Raw genomic sequence first — 14,700 nt, forward strand, 5'->3', positions numbered from 1 at the left:
TACTACCTATCTGAAATTACTGCCTATCTAAAATTCTGTGATTACTTTCCATACTGTTTTATCATAAAATTCTTTAAATTATAAAATAATGAATATTTTGGAGTGAATGGCATACTTCTAATGATGTGTTATCTAAAATAATCCTTTAAATAAAGTTCTCTTGAATTAGCTTAATATATAAAAATCTTCTGTGTGGACGTTTGTCACCATAAGGCTTTTAAACGGCTGGACCGATTTTGATCAAATTTTTTGGGCATAATTAAGTTGTGGCAAGCATGGATCGAATCGGAAACGTTTTTGTTAATTAATTAATCAATTTAAACATTGGATGGTTATATCTCCCAAATGATTAATATTTATTTTAACCTATTGTTGAGCAAGAATTGAAATAAATATTTAACCCGTTGCCAAATGACAATAAAAAAGCCAGCTCTGCTTTTTGCAACGAAATTTCCTATTGTGATATGTCAATTGAGAATAGATAAAACGCAGAGAGAGAGAAAGAGTGAAGCCTTTTTTTTTAATTATTATTATTTTCAATTCTTGAAAAAGCAATGATTTTATATCCCATGATATATTTTAAAGTAAAGTACTGGAAGGTTCACGCAAAACTTGTGCTCTGTCATTGTAGTTGAACCATGTGACAGGATCAGTGCTTTAGGTTTTCCTAACCAAATGATCAGAAAGTGGCGTCCCTAGCAACATTTGTTTCTCGGCTGAAATCCATCTGAGTTTTGGCACCAATGTCAAGAATACTTTAAGGATTATCTAGCTAATCAGTACATTATTAAAGGAAAAGATGATGGAATTTAAAAAACAAATTTTATTTTCTTTCAGATCTTTACAACAGGGTACACAAAAGATCAGTGCAGTGGAAGATCTTGATCTTTGATGGAAAGAACAAATTAGGCAATATGTGAAATTTAAAAAGTTTTCGGTCAAAAGATCGGACCGCTAATCGGTCGGATTTGCCTTCGCTCACTGATCGGCTGTTTTACAGTAACGTGGTGGCTTGCCGACTTTGGCTATAAACAATAGAGTTGCGCGATCATTTGTTTATATTTTAAAGCTACTGTTAATGTAACTTATTGTATTTTTTGTTTGGTGAAATATTTCAAAGAATTGTTTTTTCGTTTTAAAGAGTTTTAAGTCATTTTAGTTGAAGAATGTTTATTTTATATTGGGAGGGGGGGGGAGGAGGGATGAGTGATTTTCGCCTTTACTCAGAGAACTGTTTTTACCTTTGTAATTTTTCTAAACGATATCCTTTTGATTGTTTTATTCTTTCTCACATGAGGGATGTTGCAGCGGGATTTTCCGTTTGTTCTAGGTGGGTAGTTGGATTTTTACACTTAATATCTGATGACGATTTTTATCCTTTAAGTATGGCTGAAGGAATAAACAAAGTACAGGAGAAAATATAGTTAATAAAACAACTGCTCAGTGGGCATTAGATAAATGAGGTTGTAATAAATATACGCATTCTGACATCACAGCAGCTTAAAACATTTATTTACTTATTTTTTTTCAACATAACGGTTCAAACACCTGTTAGTTTATTGAAATTTAACTTTTCAATTTACAAAGTTTGAACAGAACAACGTCTGTCGGGTCTTCTAGTTGAATTATAAATTATATGGCTAACAAATGATTTTACAGAAATATATTGCAATAACCAGGGGTTTCATTTGCATGGGAGCTCACAAGAGCTCGGCTACCAACTTCTTTTCTAGATTAAGTGAATATTCACAAATTGGACAAGATTCAGACCATTTACGCATTAAAATAAGTTTTGAAGATGGTAAGGTTCCCACACTTCTTTTGTTACAATTTAAGCCCTGGTAAAAACTGCTCTTCAACCCTTCGAAATATACAAGTATTTGAACAAAAAGGGAACGGGAATATACAAGATTCTAATTACCGTATTACAACGCAAGGAAAAAAAACGAGGTTGATTGGTATGCGAGATAAATCAGGGTTCAATTTGCAAAAAAAAAAAAAAAAATTCCCCTATATTTTTCTTTTCTTAATCAAGGGCATAAACTAACTTGAGGAAGGCAATACAATCCTGCTTTTTTTCCCCCCCATTTGACCGTTCCTTGTTTAGTGTAACCAAACAGATGTTAAGCAATATATTATTTAAAGTAATAAATATTTTAATTTTTCAATACCAATCATTTTACATTCTTTTTGAAAGAGAATTTATTGAATGGCTATATTAAATTCTTGACATTATTGTAAAATAGTTTAATAAGACAACAATTGCTTTTACTTTGTTTCAATTTCCTTTTTAATAAAAGTATCCATAATCAAATAAATTTTTTCGTGTTAGAAAAAAAGTAGTATTTTTAATTAAAAAAAAACACTATTCATTAATATGTGATAAGATAATTTCATAAAGGCATAAATTAACTTGCGAAGGGCAATTCAATCCTGCTTTTTTTTTCATTTGACCGTACCTAGTTTAGTGTAATCAAACAGATGTTAAACAATATATTATTTAAAGTAATAAATATTTTAATTTTTCAATACCAATCATTTAAAATTCTTTTTGAAAGGGAATTCATTTACTGAATGGCTATATTAAATTCTTGACATAATTGTAAAATAGTTTAATAAGACTACAATTGTTTACTTTGTTTCAATTTCCTTTTTAATAAAAGTATCCATAATCAAATAGATTTTTTTGTGTTAGAATAAAAGTAGTATATTTTTGATTTCAAAAATAACACCATTCGTTAATATGTGATAAGATAATTTTTAGAATCTATTTTTAAAATTAATCAGATATTTAGTATGTGAGGCCAAAAAATATTTTTTTAATCCCGCATTTTCCAGCATGCTGCAAAGGACAAAGCAAAGGTTATTGAAAACCTTGTAAAACCTAAATTTTGCAGCATGGCGGATAACATGGAGTAATAAAACATATGCTGGGGGAGGGGGAAGGACATGTATAATTATTCAATTTTAATAAAGAATTCTTAAATATACTAACCTAAAATATCTCCTTGAGTAATAACATTCAAAAAGGAAAAAGAGCTACACTCTGCACCATTATAGGCATCAGCAGTATCTAAAGACTTCAATAAATCCCTTATATGTCTAACGTGAATTCTAGCTTCTCGAACAGTGTAAGGCTCTAAAAATAAAATATTGAATACATGATATAAAATGAATACATAAAAAACTCAACTTTAGCATTTCAAAACTTATAGTAGGTATATAACTAATGGATAAACATAAAACATTTGGGGATGCAACAAATGAAATTTTATTGAATACCACATGCTGAATATTTGGGTAACATTCCAACCAAATACTAAGCTCTTATCTGCACCAGAAAGCATCACTGATAGTGAACTTGTCTTATCAGATTGTTTATAAACCCAAATATAATTGGTTGCATCCTGAAAATGCAAAAAGTCGAATTCTGTTATACCTAATTATTAAACTTTGTTAGAACAAGCAATTTAATAGGGTTTTTTTCCCCCTTTTTTTAAAACAATGTTTAATATTTCATACGATTTAAAACTTCAGGAAATAAAATACCGCAAAATTTAGTATCCAAGTGCTTTCTTAATATATTATTAATCACTATAATTTTGAAATATTTGTGAAAACACATTTTTTTAGCCGTCTTTTGTTATTTAAGAAAAAACGTTTATTTTTCTTATTTATGAGCACATAATATTAGGTAAATAAATACCTTTGTGCTGAACAGTAAAGTAAGAAATAACGTCAAGAAAACACAAATTGCAGATTACACGTGTTTCGGCATTACAGGGAATGCCTTTTTCAATGCAAAAAGTAATGAGCTTATGGATGAGAAGACATCCAACAAAAGCTTCGTTGGATTTTGTCAGAAAGTTGTTGATCACTATTATTCGATTAACCGAGGAAATTATTCGATTAAGCGGGGATCTCTAATATTACATCTATAGGGAAATACTCGGGAGATTTTATTTGTATAAGCGGGGTATTTGTTTATCCGTTACCCGATTAAAGGGGCTGACTGTATAATTGTAAGGCTCATTTAATGTGTCATAAGATTAAGTAAATTAAAATGCAATAAATATAAAAATTTAACATCTTGAGTGTATTTCCTTACACTTAAATTACTTTGCATGGGATAATACTAGTGAGCAACAACTTGAATTAAGTTTGTATAATAAGGGTACTATTTTCCTAACTTTCAGCAATTGTTAAAAAAAATATGTTTAACAATTGCAAAGTGAATAGCTAGGGAAATCTTTGAAAAAGGTGACAAATTTACAATAAAAAATGATCAAAGTACGTATGTTTTGTCAATCATAGGGTTTCAATATCATGATTTAAAATGAGGTAGTTTCCGACTTGTATGATTATACTATAAGTAAGTTTTTGATTTAAAAAAAAAGTGATCACATTTTATTTTTCGATTATTGCTAATTCTTTATTGATCTTTCTTGAGATTAAATTGTTTTAACTAACTCAAACATGCCTTGAGCAATCTTTGCTTTCCATCTTTAGCCTACTTTCCCAGTAAAGGTCGGAGGATAAAAAAAGCATGAAAGGCTTAATGCATCTAAAAAATATCGCATCTTATAATATAAAAAAAAGGTTAAATAAATATCAAAAAATTAAAAAGAAAGGTATTGAGATGGGGGAGAATGTCTGTCTGTCCTGTATTTTTTAGACGAGTAAGGTGTATTTTATTCCTAGAAATCAGTATGAAATATTATGTTTTAAACAATTTGAGCTATTGTTTAGTTCTTGACAGAACCTCTTGTTAAGTCACAGAACGCCTTTCAGTTTATATGAAGCTTTAGCTAAGAGTTGATCTTGCCTTCTTGACTTAAAGGAGAGAGCTTTTTATTTCATAGAACATTTTAGAATAGCATAACTCGCAATCAATGAATTTTTCAAAACATATTTTCCATATCCTTTCCAGTCTGCAGAATCCTTTCTAAAAAGCAATCAGAATTGTTTACTGTTTTCACTACACTGAACAGGATGGTCACTACTTTCATTCAAAATGTGATTGGTAAATAGCAAATCATGTGATCCATTGCCATATGCTTGAAATAAATTGCCATATGCTTCCAAATTGGGCCATTCTATGTATTTATTACCACAGTAGTCTCAAAAGTTCAAGTGTCCATTTAATGCAAGGAAATTTATTTTTTATTTTAAGTTGCATGTTTTAGTAGCTGAAAAATTATTTTCGTTAAAATCCGTTAATAGAAATATTTTGCTTCTGTATAACTTATTTAACTACATACAGTAAATACAAAGGCATTGAGAGGCTGGTGTGAAGAACACTCTCTAAGGGGCAAGAAATATTCATTGACTATACTATTAGATATGGATTGAAAGATCCCTCGGAGATACCAACTTTGGGGCGTAAAATTAACATTGATTTGCCACAATGAGCGTATAATCATCTCTTTTGAATTAAAAACAAAAAGGTGCACAATTTGACGCCGCATGATTTTCAAACGAAAACAAACCTTTTTTGTGGTTTGCAAGGTACTAACCTACGCACAATATGACAAAATGCGTCAAAATAGATTCAGGCTCAGTCAAAATGCATGTTTTTGTTGCCTACAGAGTGCATACATAAATAGGTACATACATCGTGAGAGACAGAAATTAAAATTCAAAGACCCAGGCAAAATTCCAGATTCCAAGAAAAGTGGATTGAACTATGACATTTGTAAATGTAAAAAATAAACCAGTTTGCTTACTTTGTAATGAATATATTTCGGTTATGAAACATGGCATTACGACCAGGGACCGATTTATACACTTGGGTGTCCCGGGGCACTGAAAAATATGGTGCCCCCCCCCAAAAAAAATATGAAGGTAATTTTTGGATATTATTTTGATAGAAAGAAAACTCTAAAATAAATTCCTGATTTTCATGTAAAAATTTTTTTTTACAGTCGCAGGTGGAGAAACTATGACGGTTAAGGTAAATCATAATGTGCTTTCAGCGTTCCTTTGTTTTCTTGTAGTAAATTCTTCCATAATGTCCGTATAACCAAGTTTTGCGGTCAAACTTCCTTCTATTGATAATAGAGCTAATGATGATAATTTGCTATCAGAAATGAGAGTACGCAAAGGACACTTAGTTCTCTTCAATAGCGAAAATAATCTTTCTCCAACACAATTGGAGATTGGCAAAGTCAAAAACAATTTCAGGGCTGTATCTACATTGGCAAAAGTATCCATTTACCAAGTTTATGGATTTTTTTTTAACTTTTCGGCATTAAACTTTCTTTTTCGATGACTGAACTAATATGAATAAATTCATCGGGAAAAGACTCTTCCAAATCACCAGGACACCATCCTCCAAATCCACAGGAGTAAGATTTTTAAAGATCTTTTGCACTTTCTCGAATATTTTGCTTGTCGCATTCAAACAAGCAAGAAAATTTCTTTAATATGCCATCATAGGCTGACATCCTGAATTTTAGTTTTGTAATCAAATTATAACAGATTACATAAAAACATGAAACCTTGAGACTCTGCTTAGAGTCTAATATGACTTCTTCACATTGTCCATCATAAAACTGTTTGAGTTTTTTTTTTTTTGTCTTTTTGCACTGTCTTTTTGCTCAAAAAAAAAAAAAAAAAAGACAAATTTGGTGCCCCCTTTCCTTTGGTGCCCCGGGCCCCGAATGCCCCTCCGTAAATCAGTCCCTGATTACGACTCCAAGGACAGTCACGACTTTATAAAAAGCATGAATTGAAGAACAAATTAGAAAATCATCAATTTGTGTTAACTCGGCTCAAAAAACTCAATAAGAATGAAATGTTTAAAGTTAGTTACATTGATCCTGAGCAATTGCTAAAAAATAAAACTGATGGTGAGTTTGTAAAAGTGCATGGAATGAAACCATGCACATACAATAAAGAGACTCCCATGTTGGTCAGTTTGTGTTTCATGCCATCAGAATGTTTATAGTATAAATTCGTCTTGTGTTTTTAAACAAAAATGCCTGTTTGAAAAAAAAAGCATTGTTATAAATAGAACTGAAACACAATTGATGTTTTAATAAATAGAAAAAAGTTATTTTTTTCATTGATTTTTAATGAATTGGTGTGTGGGAGGAGAGGGGATACAATTCCTAACGTTCGTCAGAGATGTTTGACCCTCTTGATACACCACTGAACATTATAAAATTGTTTTCCCTATTGCTTGCCACTCATTTTATCAGCCATAATTTTATAAGTTCATCAGATATAACTTATGTCAAAATTTACCTTCAACAACTTTAATAAGAGAACCATCTTTCAATCCTTCAATAGTTTTCAATTCAACAAAATTATCCATTGTAACACCATCTAGTTGCAGAGAGAAACAAGTTCTGTGGCACGTTTCTTCACGATCCATCAGCATTTGATGAATTTCCTGCACCAATTCTGTTGAACTAACCTAAAATATTTTAGAAAAGATTTAACACCAAAGAATTTTTTTTAAAAAAAGGTACAAAATTAACTTTTGAACTTCCAGCTTATTATATAGCAGAAATCCCTCCTTCCCCCATTATTAATTTACTCACATTTTACGTTTGGTATTTTATTAAATTTTAAATTAGGACAAATGGGCTATGTAGTCGAGGAGTTTTTTTTTAAAAAAAGAAATTTTTCAGAAAAGGCCAGCTAGGGTGGATTTTATTATTTTTTTAAAAATATTTTATGAAAAACTTTTCAGACAAGCACAGTTTTAGCGTACAAGAACTTTTATTGAAAAATAATAATAGATAAAAATCAATTTTCTACCGTGTTTTTATAGCTTAATGCAGCATTAAAATGGAGCTTGCTGAAAATGTTTGCTACTCTTTCAGTTATATCAGAAATTCAGTTACATTATTAACACAATTTTTATAGAATAAAATTGATCATGCAAATTAATGATTTTTGTTTCATTTCATTCTGGACTTCATCCTAATTTAAAACTTATTTTATTTAAAAATCAGCGGAAAAAAAACTATTAACATATTACACACTATAATTAATCCATCATACATGTTTTTTTCTTACTGTTTTAATGAGTAGAATTTAAAAAGCATACACACTATGGATTTTAAATATTTCATCAATACACTGAGAACGATTGTTAAATATATTCTCTTCATTTTTCAATTAATTTTATAACAGAATACTCAATAATCTTTCCCAGCTTCACTCTACTTATATAGTGATAGGGGAGAGGGGGGCACATGTAAACATGGGGCACATGTGAACAAACCATATTTTACCCAGATAACATGAGGAAAAAAATCTGAAAAAAATTCATGTAGATGACAGCAGTAGTACTGTGTGCTGCCTGAAATTTCAAAGATCTCAACTATTTTGTTTTTTAGTTATCATAATAACTTCTGTTTTGGAAGGTGCCAGTAAACTTTCATGTTCCAGTTCTCAGAGTAAAAACACATTCAACACTATCTTTATTGTGATTTGAACTTTATTCATTTTGAAGTGGGATTTATAAAGTAAATTTTTGTACTCTATTTTTTTTTAAAAATTTGAAAGAAATATTGCTTTTTATCAGATTAGGCTTAAGTTGTTATATGGGGCACATGTGAACACACTATGTAGGGGCAGGTGTGAACTGTTTACATGTGCCCCATACTGTTTTTTTTTTAGTTATTTCAATTTCAAAAATTGTTTAATTTTTTATTTGATTAGGCTAATTAAGAAACACTGAATAATTAAAAATTTTAATAATTGAAGTTAGTATCAGCTGTATTGCGACTGTGTTGGAGGCTCCAAAAGTGATCGCGGTTTGTGGAGAGAAACAAGTTGGACAAAATGTTTCAGGCAAGGGAGGTGAATTTCAGGCAAGGGAGGTGAACTTGTATCATTTTATGGTATAGTTAATGCAATGGGAAACACTGTACCTCCTGTTTTTGTATTCCCAAGAAAAAGATACAAAGATATTTTCTTAAATGGAGCACCATCAGAAAGCTTAGGGTTAGTATCCAAAACTGGATGGATGACAGCAGATATCTTCCTAGAAGTTGTAAAACACTTCTAAAAGTACTCCCGCTGTACCGCAGCAAATCTTGTTTTGCTTCTACTTGATAATCATGAAAGTCATATCAGTTTGGATGTAATATTATTTTGTCGTGAGAATGGAATAGTACTCCTTACATTCCCCCCTCATTGTTCACATCGCTTACAGCCTTTGGATGTAGGTGTTTATAGTCCCTTTAAATCTGCACTAAAAACTTCTTTCAATGACTGGTTGACATTACACCCAGGAAAAAGAATAACTATATATGAAATTGGTCATTGTTCTTCACCAGCTTTCACAGCAGCCTTTACATCCAAAATTATTAAATTGGGTTTTTCTAAACCAGGAATTTGGTCGTTATCTCGGCTTGCTTTTACTGACGCTGATTTCATCACAATTCAAATAACAAGCTTAATGCCAGTTAATCCTGAGGATGCCTCCACCAGCTGCAATGCACATTCAAGTCCTACCCCAGAATGTGTGAGACCATTGCCTAGAATAGAATTTCACGATTTCACTCTAGGGAAAAGTAAGCAGCATCAAAAAAGAAAATCAAGAATTTTAACAGACACCCCCGAAAAAGACATTGTTGTCAAAGCTATGGAAGAAAAGGCAGAGAAAATGAAGATAAAATGTGAAAGAGTTGCAAAGAAAAGAAAGTTAGAACTTGCTGAACTGTTGAAAAAGGAGCAGTCAAAGGTTGTAGTCAGTGACTCCGAGTCCGACATTAGCTTTGAAGAGAGTAGCCATCAAGAAATTTGTGCTGAAGTCAACCTTGCACCAGAAAATTTAGCTATGAATGACTTTGTCCATGTAGAATTCACTACAAAAAAAGACAAAAATTCACTATGTTGGCGGTATCGAGAAAATGGAGAGTGATGAAGCAAATGTTAAATTCATGAGGAAGCAGAAGAATGAAACCTTTGTATTTCCAGAAACAGATGATATTCTGCTAAAATTACCCCCACCTTCAATTTTAGGTAGCACATATCGAGCTGCTTCTTCAGTTTCTTTTTCTGTAAAACTTGAAGGCTATAATGTTCGTTGAATCAAGTTAATTTATTATGTACTCAATACTTATATTTTCATTGTGTTTATTAATGTGTAATAAAGAGTACTTAAAGATATACTTAGGTGCATTTTATACCATTTATGTATCTGTTCACTTGTGCCCCAGGTGTGTTTACAACTGCCCCCCCACCGGGGCAGATGTGAACAAAATGTAACATATTTTAGAATTAATTTTTAGGTTGGAATTTCTTCTTGTAGAAGGGGGATAACTGCATGAAAATATTAGCAAATGTTTGATTTATCATATTTAGCACCTTTTTCTTTTTTATCTCAAATCAATAATGAAAAATATAGAAAAATGTCGTTTTTGTTCACATGTGCCCCCTCTCCCCTACTATGTCTGCTATGTTAAATAACTTGTTACGGGTTTAAAACTTTAAATCTATTTTTGCAAAATGAAATAAAATATAAACACAGACAAAATATTTTGTTATATAGCTTATATTTTTATGTCTTGGTTCAACATTAGCCACATTCACATGGAGCTCTTTTAACTTGCATAAAAGTTAAACCCACTTATCACCACATTCTGACTTTTTTCCGGCAAAATATGGATTGGCTTACTTCCGGCTTCCAACTGGTATTTTTCTGGGTTTCTACACAGAATGTAAAATTTCCAAACTTTTTTACGACTGGTAAAACCACCTTAGGGCGGTTCTCGAAAAAATGTCCCGTGCGTAACTCGCAGTTTTAAATTTTATTCAAGTAACTGTTAATTAAGTACGGGATTAACTGTTATGCTTTGATAATTTATAAAAGCATGTATTATTCCCCAACAACATTATTTTTTGAAGGCTTTAGTTAGCTGGAAAAAATTAAAAACTTAGCGATACACACGGGACATTTTTTCGAGAATCACCTTTTAAAAGACATCAATGCATTTCCTAGTGCACTGGGAAATTTAAACTTTTTTTCTCAGAGCAAGAATGGAGATTATACATTTTAGAATCACCACTATGACAATATGTATTAGTATGAAAAACAGCAAAAAAAAAAGAAAAAATATTTCTGAACAAAGAACTTAATTTGATCTTTAAAGAAAAGGAAGACTACCTGTATATCAAATGTGTCGCCATTTGGTGCTTGTACTTTAACAACAAAGCCTGCATCATGGATAAAAACAAATTCTTGATCTTTAGCAACATCATCAACTTCACTTTTCTTATCACTAGCTTTCTCCTCAACAATGTCGAGTTTCCGATCCACGGAAGGAGACTCGTCAATATCTTCTTCAATATACATTCCAAGTTTTTTAGACTCTAAAGAATTACCACTTATGTTCGACACTGTATTCTCACATAGCGCATAAGATGACAGTGATGTGATGCTCAATGATTTTAGTTTTTCAGCAATATCTTCAAAATTTTCACTTTGGTTCAAAGTGCTATGTCCATTTACTGTTTCACAAGAAGTTGCTGACGGCATATCAGAATCTTTAACCATCATTCATGAAAAAGATCTGGAAAAATTTGGAACATAATGAATACACAAAACTATTATTCTGCAAATATGTGAATTACACCACAATGAAAGTCCGACTATTTGCAAAGTTTTTTTGCAGTAAGTTACCGCCTTAAGCCAGGACTAAGGCAGAAATACATAAAATACACCGCCAGTTCAGTTATTCCATCCGCGTACTGCAGATTTGTGCTTTTTAGCACTCATCAGTACAGAATAGGAAGTAACTGAACTGGAGGCGGAAAACCCCTTAAGGGAGCCAAACAAACTGGTAGCTAATGTAGAATCAGTACAGGGGCATTCCACGGTATTTTTGACATTTATGTAGAGTCCGTAACGTGACCTTTTTTGCCATAACTTTTTAACTTACTGCTGGATTAGCATAATATTTTATTTTGATCTTTTCCTACCAACACACCAGCTAATATTAAAATAATTTGCAAATCAAACGGTAAATCAAAAAGTTATGGCAAAAAACGGTCACGTTACGGACTCTACATAATGTCAAAAATACCGTGGAATGCCCCTACACCAGACGAGTGACCGCAACAATGGTACGGTTCAACTCAGATTGGAGGCAAAGCAGGTATTTTGCAGTAAGTTACCATCCTAACCTAGGGCTAAGGCAGAAATACATCAAATACACCACCAGCTCAGTTATTCCATCCGCGGACTGCAGTTTCATGCTTTTTAGCACTCCTCAGCATGGAATAGGAAGTAGTTTTCGCCCCCAGGCTATTCTGTGCTGATGAGTGCTAATAAGCAAGAAACTGCAGTCCGCGGATATAATAACCGAGCTGGCAGTGTATTTTATGTAATCGAAAAGTGAATGAAATGGAAACACTGAATGACAGATCATTCAATTTTTTCTGATAGTTGAGAAATGAAATTTTATGCACCCTTCAAATTATGGAGAGTTAATACAGAAAAATGTCCAGATAGAATCTTCAATCCAGAGTTGGCATGGTTTTGGACACCACCGTAAATACAGGGGTTTTTAGTCCTGTCCAAAGCCCTTGTATCCAAAACTGTCAGAAAGTATCCAAAACTAGATTTTTAGAAACTATTTTGGGGGAAAATATAAAAAAAAGAACAAAATGTAACAACGTTCTGTTTAATATTTAACATTTGTTCAATGTGAATATTAAAGTACAAATATATATGTAACTTATTAATATACAGCCAATTCTAATCTAGTTACATAGAAGTTAAATTCTTCATTAAAAATTTCAATTTGTACACAATTCTCCCCCCCCCCCCTTAATAGAAACCAAATTTTTAGACATTTACACATGTGTGCAAATGAAAGCGTTATAGTGCAATAATAGACTTAAAATCATATAATATTTTTACATATTTGAGTGTTTCACAGCTTAGTGAAGATTTTCCTCTTGACTATGGTGCCATTTCAAGATGTAAAACTAAATTAACACCAGATTACTATTGGAAAATGCCAGTAATTTGTTTCCAAAGGTTATCAATTTGTCTTTGTTTATTTCAGTCACAGAACATATTATATTAAAAATATTAATTAAAAAAGAAATTACACACATTTTAAAATATAAGTGCATATATTTAATCAATTTATTGTTATTTAATCCTTGTTTAAAAAAAAAATTTTTTTTTTTTGCACATAAATGTTTTAAACTTTTTATAACATTCCTTTGAATTATAAATTGAACTGAAATTAGTTCTCTTGGTGATGTTGTGAATTTCCTTTCATAACTCTGCCAACTGTTACATAAGGAAGTTTTTATATAATTGAGTTACTGGCACTTTAAGTAAAATATTTTGTGAATGAATATTTCGAAGAAAAATATTAAAAGATTGACACCAAGCAAAATAGTTAGATTTTTGTTCAAATAAAAAGACAGGGTAAATCTTAAACTAAATGTGATGTAGTTTTCTTATTATCCTATCTACAGTCAGCAACATTTGAATGTATAAAATTCTAAAAATAAAGAGAAGTAGTATTCTATTTTTTGCTAAAATTTTAGTCCGTTACAAGATTTTCAAGTTTGTAAATTATACTATAACAATTTGTCTTGTATAAGCTCATTAAATATCGAACTTATTCTGAAACAAATTACAAACTAAAATATTATTTTAAAAAGTTTTATTTGTTGTAATAAACCAGGTCATTAATGTCAAGTATTTAATTAAATATGATTAACAATTTCAAAAAGCATTAAAACGAATCAATGACATCTTTAGTAATCAAGCCGATAAAAATCTCTGATTGCACAATAAAATACTAATAATATTCAACTGTATCAGATCGAAGAGAAAAGATTTCATAAGTAAAAGCATTAAAAAAATAAATAAATAAAATCTTACACCAAGGGGGAAAATTGCTGTTTTATTTTTAAGCTAGACCATGCTTTAATTGAACAAAAAAATGTGTGCTGAAGATATGCAAAAGATAAGATAAGGTCTGAAATTTTAGATAATTATCGTACTTTTTAACCAATTCACCGCCTAAATATTCAAAGGTAGACTATGAGCACTCTGGTCAAAATATACTGTGATTATAGCAGTAATAAAAATAATAAAAGAGTAAGGATCGAACCTCTTATGTAACACTGCAGAAAAGTTTCTAAAACATTTGCTCAAGGGCGTTGAGGAACTATGTAAAAAAACTTTAAAAAATACACTCAGCTGAAAAATCTTCAGTTTCAAAAACAGAAATATTTGATAAGAAACAAAATTGAAAAGTTGCAGATATATTTTAACAATGCTTAGCTACTTCAAAACAAACTCTCACATCGGGAAACAAATTTCAATTTAAACCACATGAACTTTACCTACGACCTTCCGTATCCCGAAGTCGCTAGCAAGATGCGTGCGCGTTCAATCCACGTGCGTCTGTAAACCGGCAATGACGTCATTTTACCTTTAAAAATGGGATGTGGCCAACCCCGCCTCCAAAATGCAAGGCATCTATTGGACAAGAACATGATGCTACAAAGTCTATTTAAATACCCAAAAATAGCTACAATTAAAAAGAGGATTGCAAAATCAAATGGTCACATTAGTTCAAGATGAGCAGTAAAAACAAAAGTAGCATTTGTCTGATGTCTTTTCATCCAAAATTTCTTTTTCTTCACTGGAGAAAAAGCTTCTCGCAGCCACGAAACATGTGTCTGTAATTCTTTTTGCTGTTGTTT

At 31.4% G+C, this 14,700-nt stretch overlaps 1 protein-coding gene across 1 annotated transcript in view; it reads right to left on the reverse strand.

The window, feature by feature from the left end:
• Positions 1 to 14,330, reverse strand: part of LOC129221443 (clustered mitochondria protein homolog) — an 88,324-nt gene extending 73,994 nt beyond the window's left edge. Inside the window, exons 1-4 of the mRNA XM_054855928.1 lie at positions 14,103 to 14,330; positions 11,129 to 11,534; positions 7,249 to 7,420; positions 2,996 to 3,139 (exon numbers count right to left, since the gene is read on the reverse strand). Of these exons, the coding sequence (XP_054711903.1) occupies positions 2,996 to 3,139; positions 7,249 to 7,420; positions 11,129 to 11,521 (709 nt within the window). The 5' untranslated portion in view covers positions 11,522 to 11,534; positions 14,103 to 14,330. The remainder of the gene's footprint in view (positions 1 to 2,995; positions 3,140 to 7,248; positions 7,421 to 11,128; positions 11,535 to 14,102) is intronic.
• Between the last annotated feature and the right edge of the window lie 370 nt (positions 14,331 to 14,700).

The sequence above is a fragment of the Uloborus diversus genome, chromosome 4, assembly GCF_026930045.1.
Source record: "Uloborus diversus isolate 005 chromosome 4, Udiv.v.3.1, whole genome shotgun sequence".
NCBI classification, from domain to species: Eukaryota; Metazoa; Arthropoda; class Arachnida; order Araneae; family Uloboridae; genus Uloborus; species Uloborus diversus.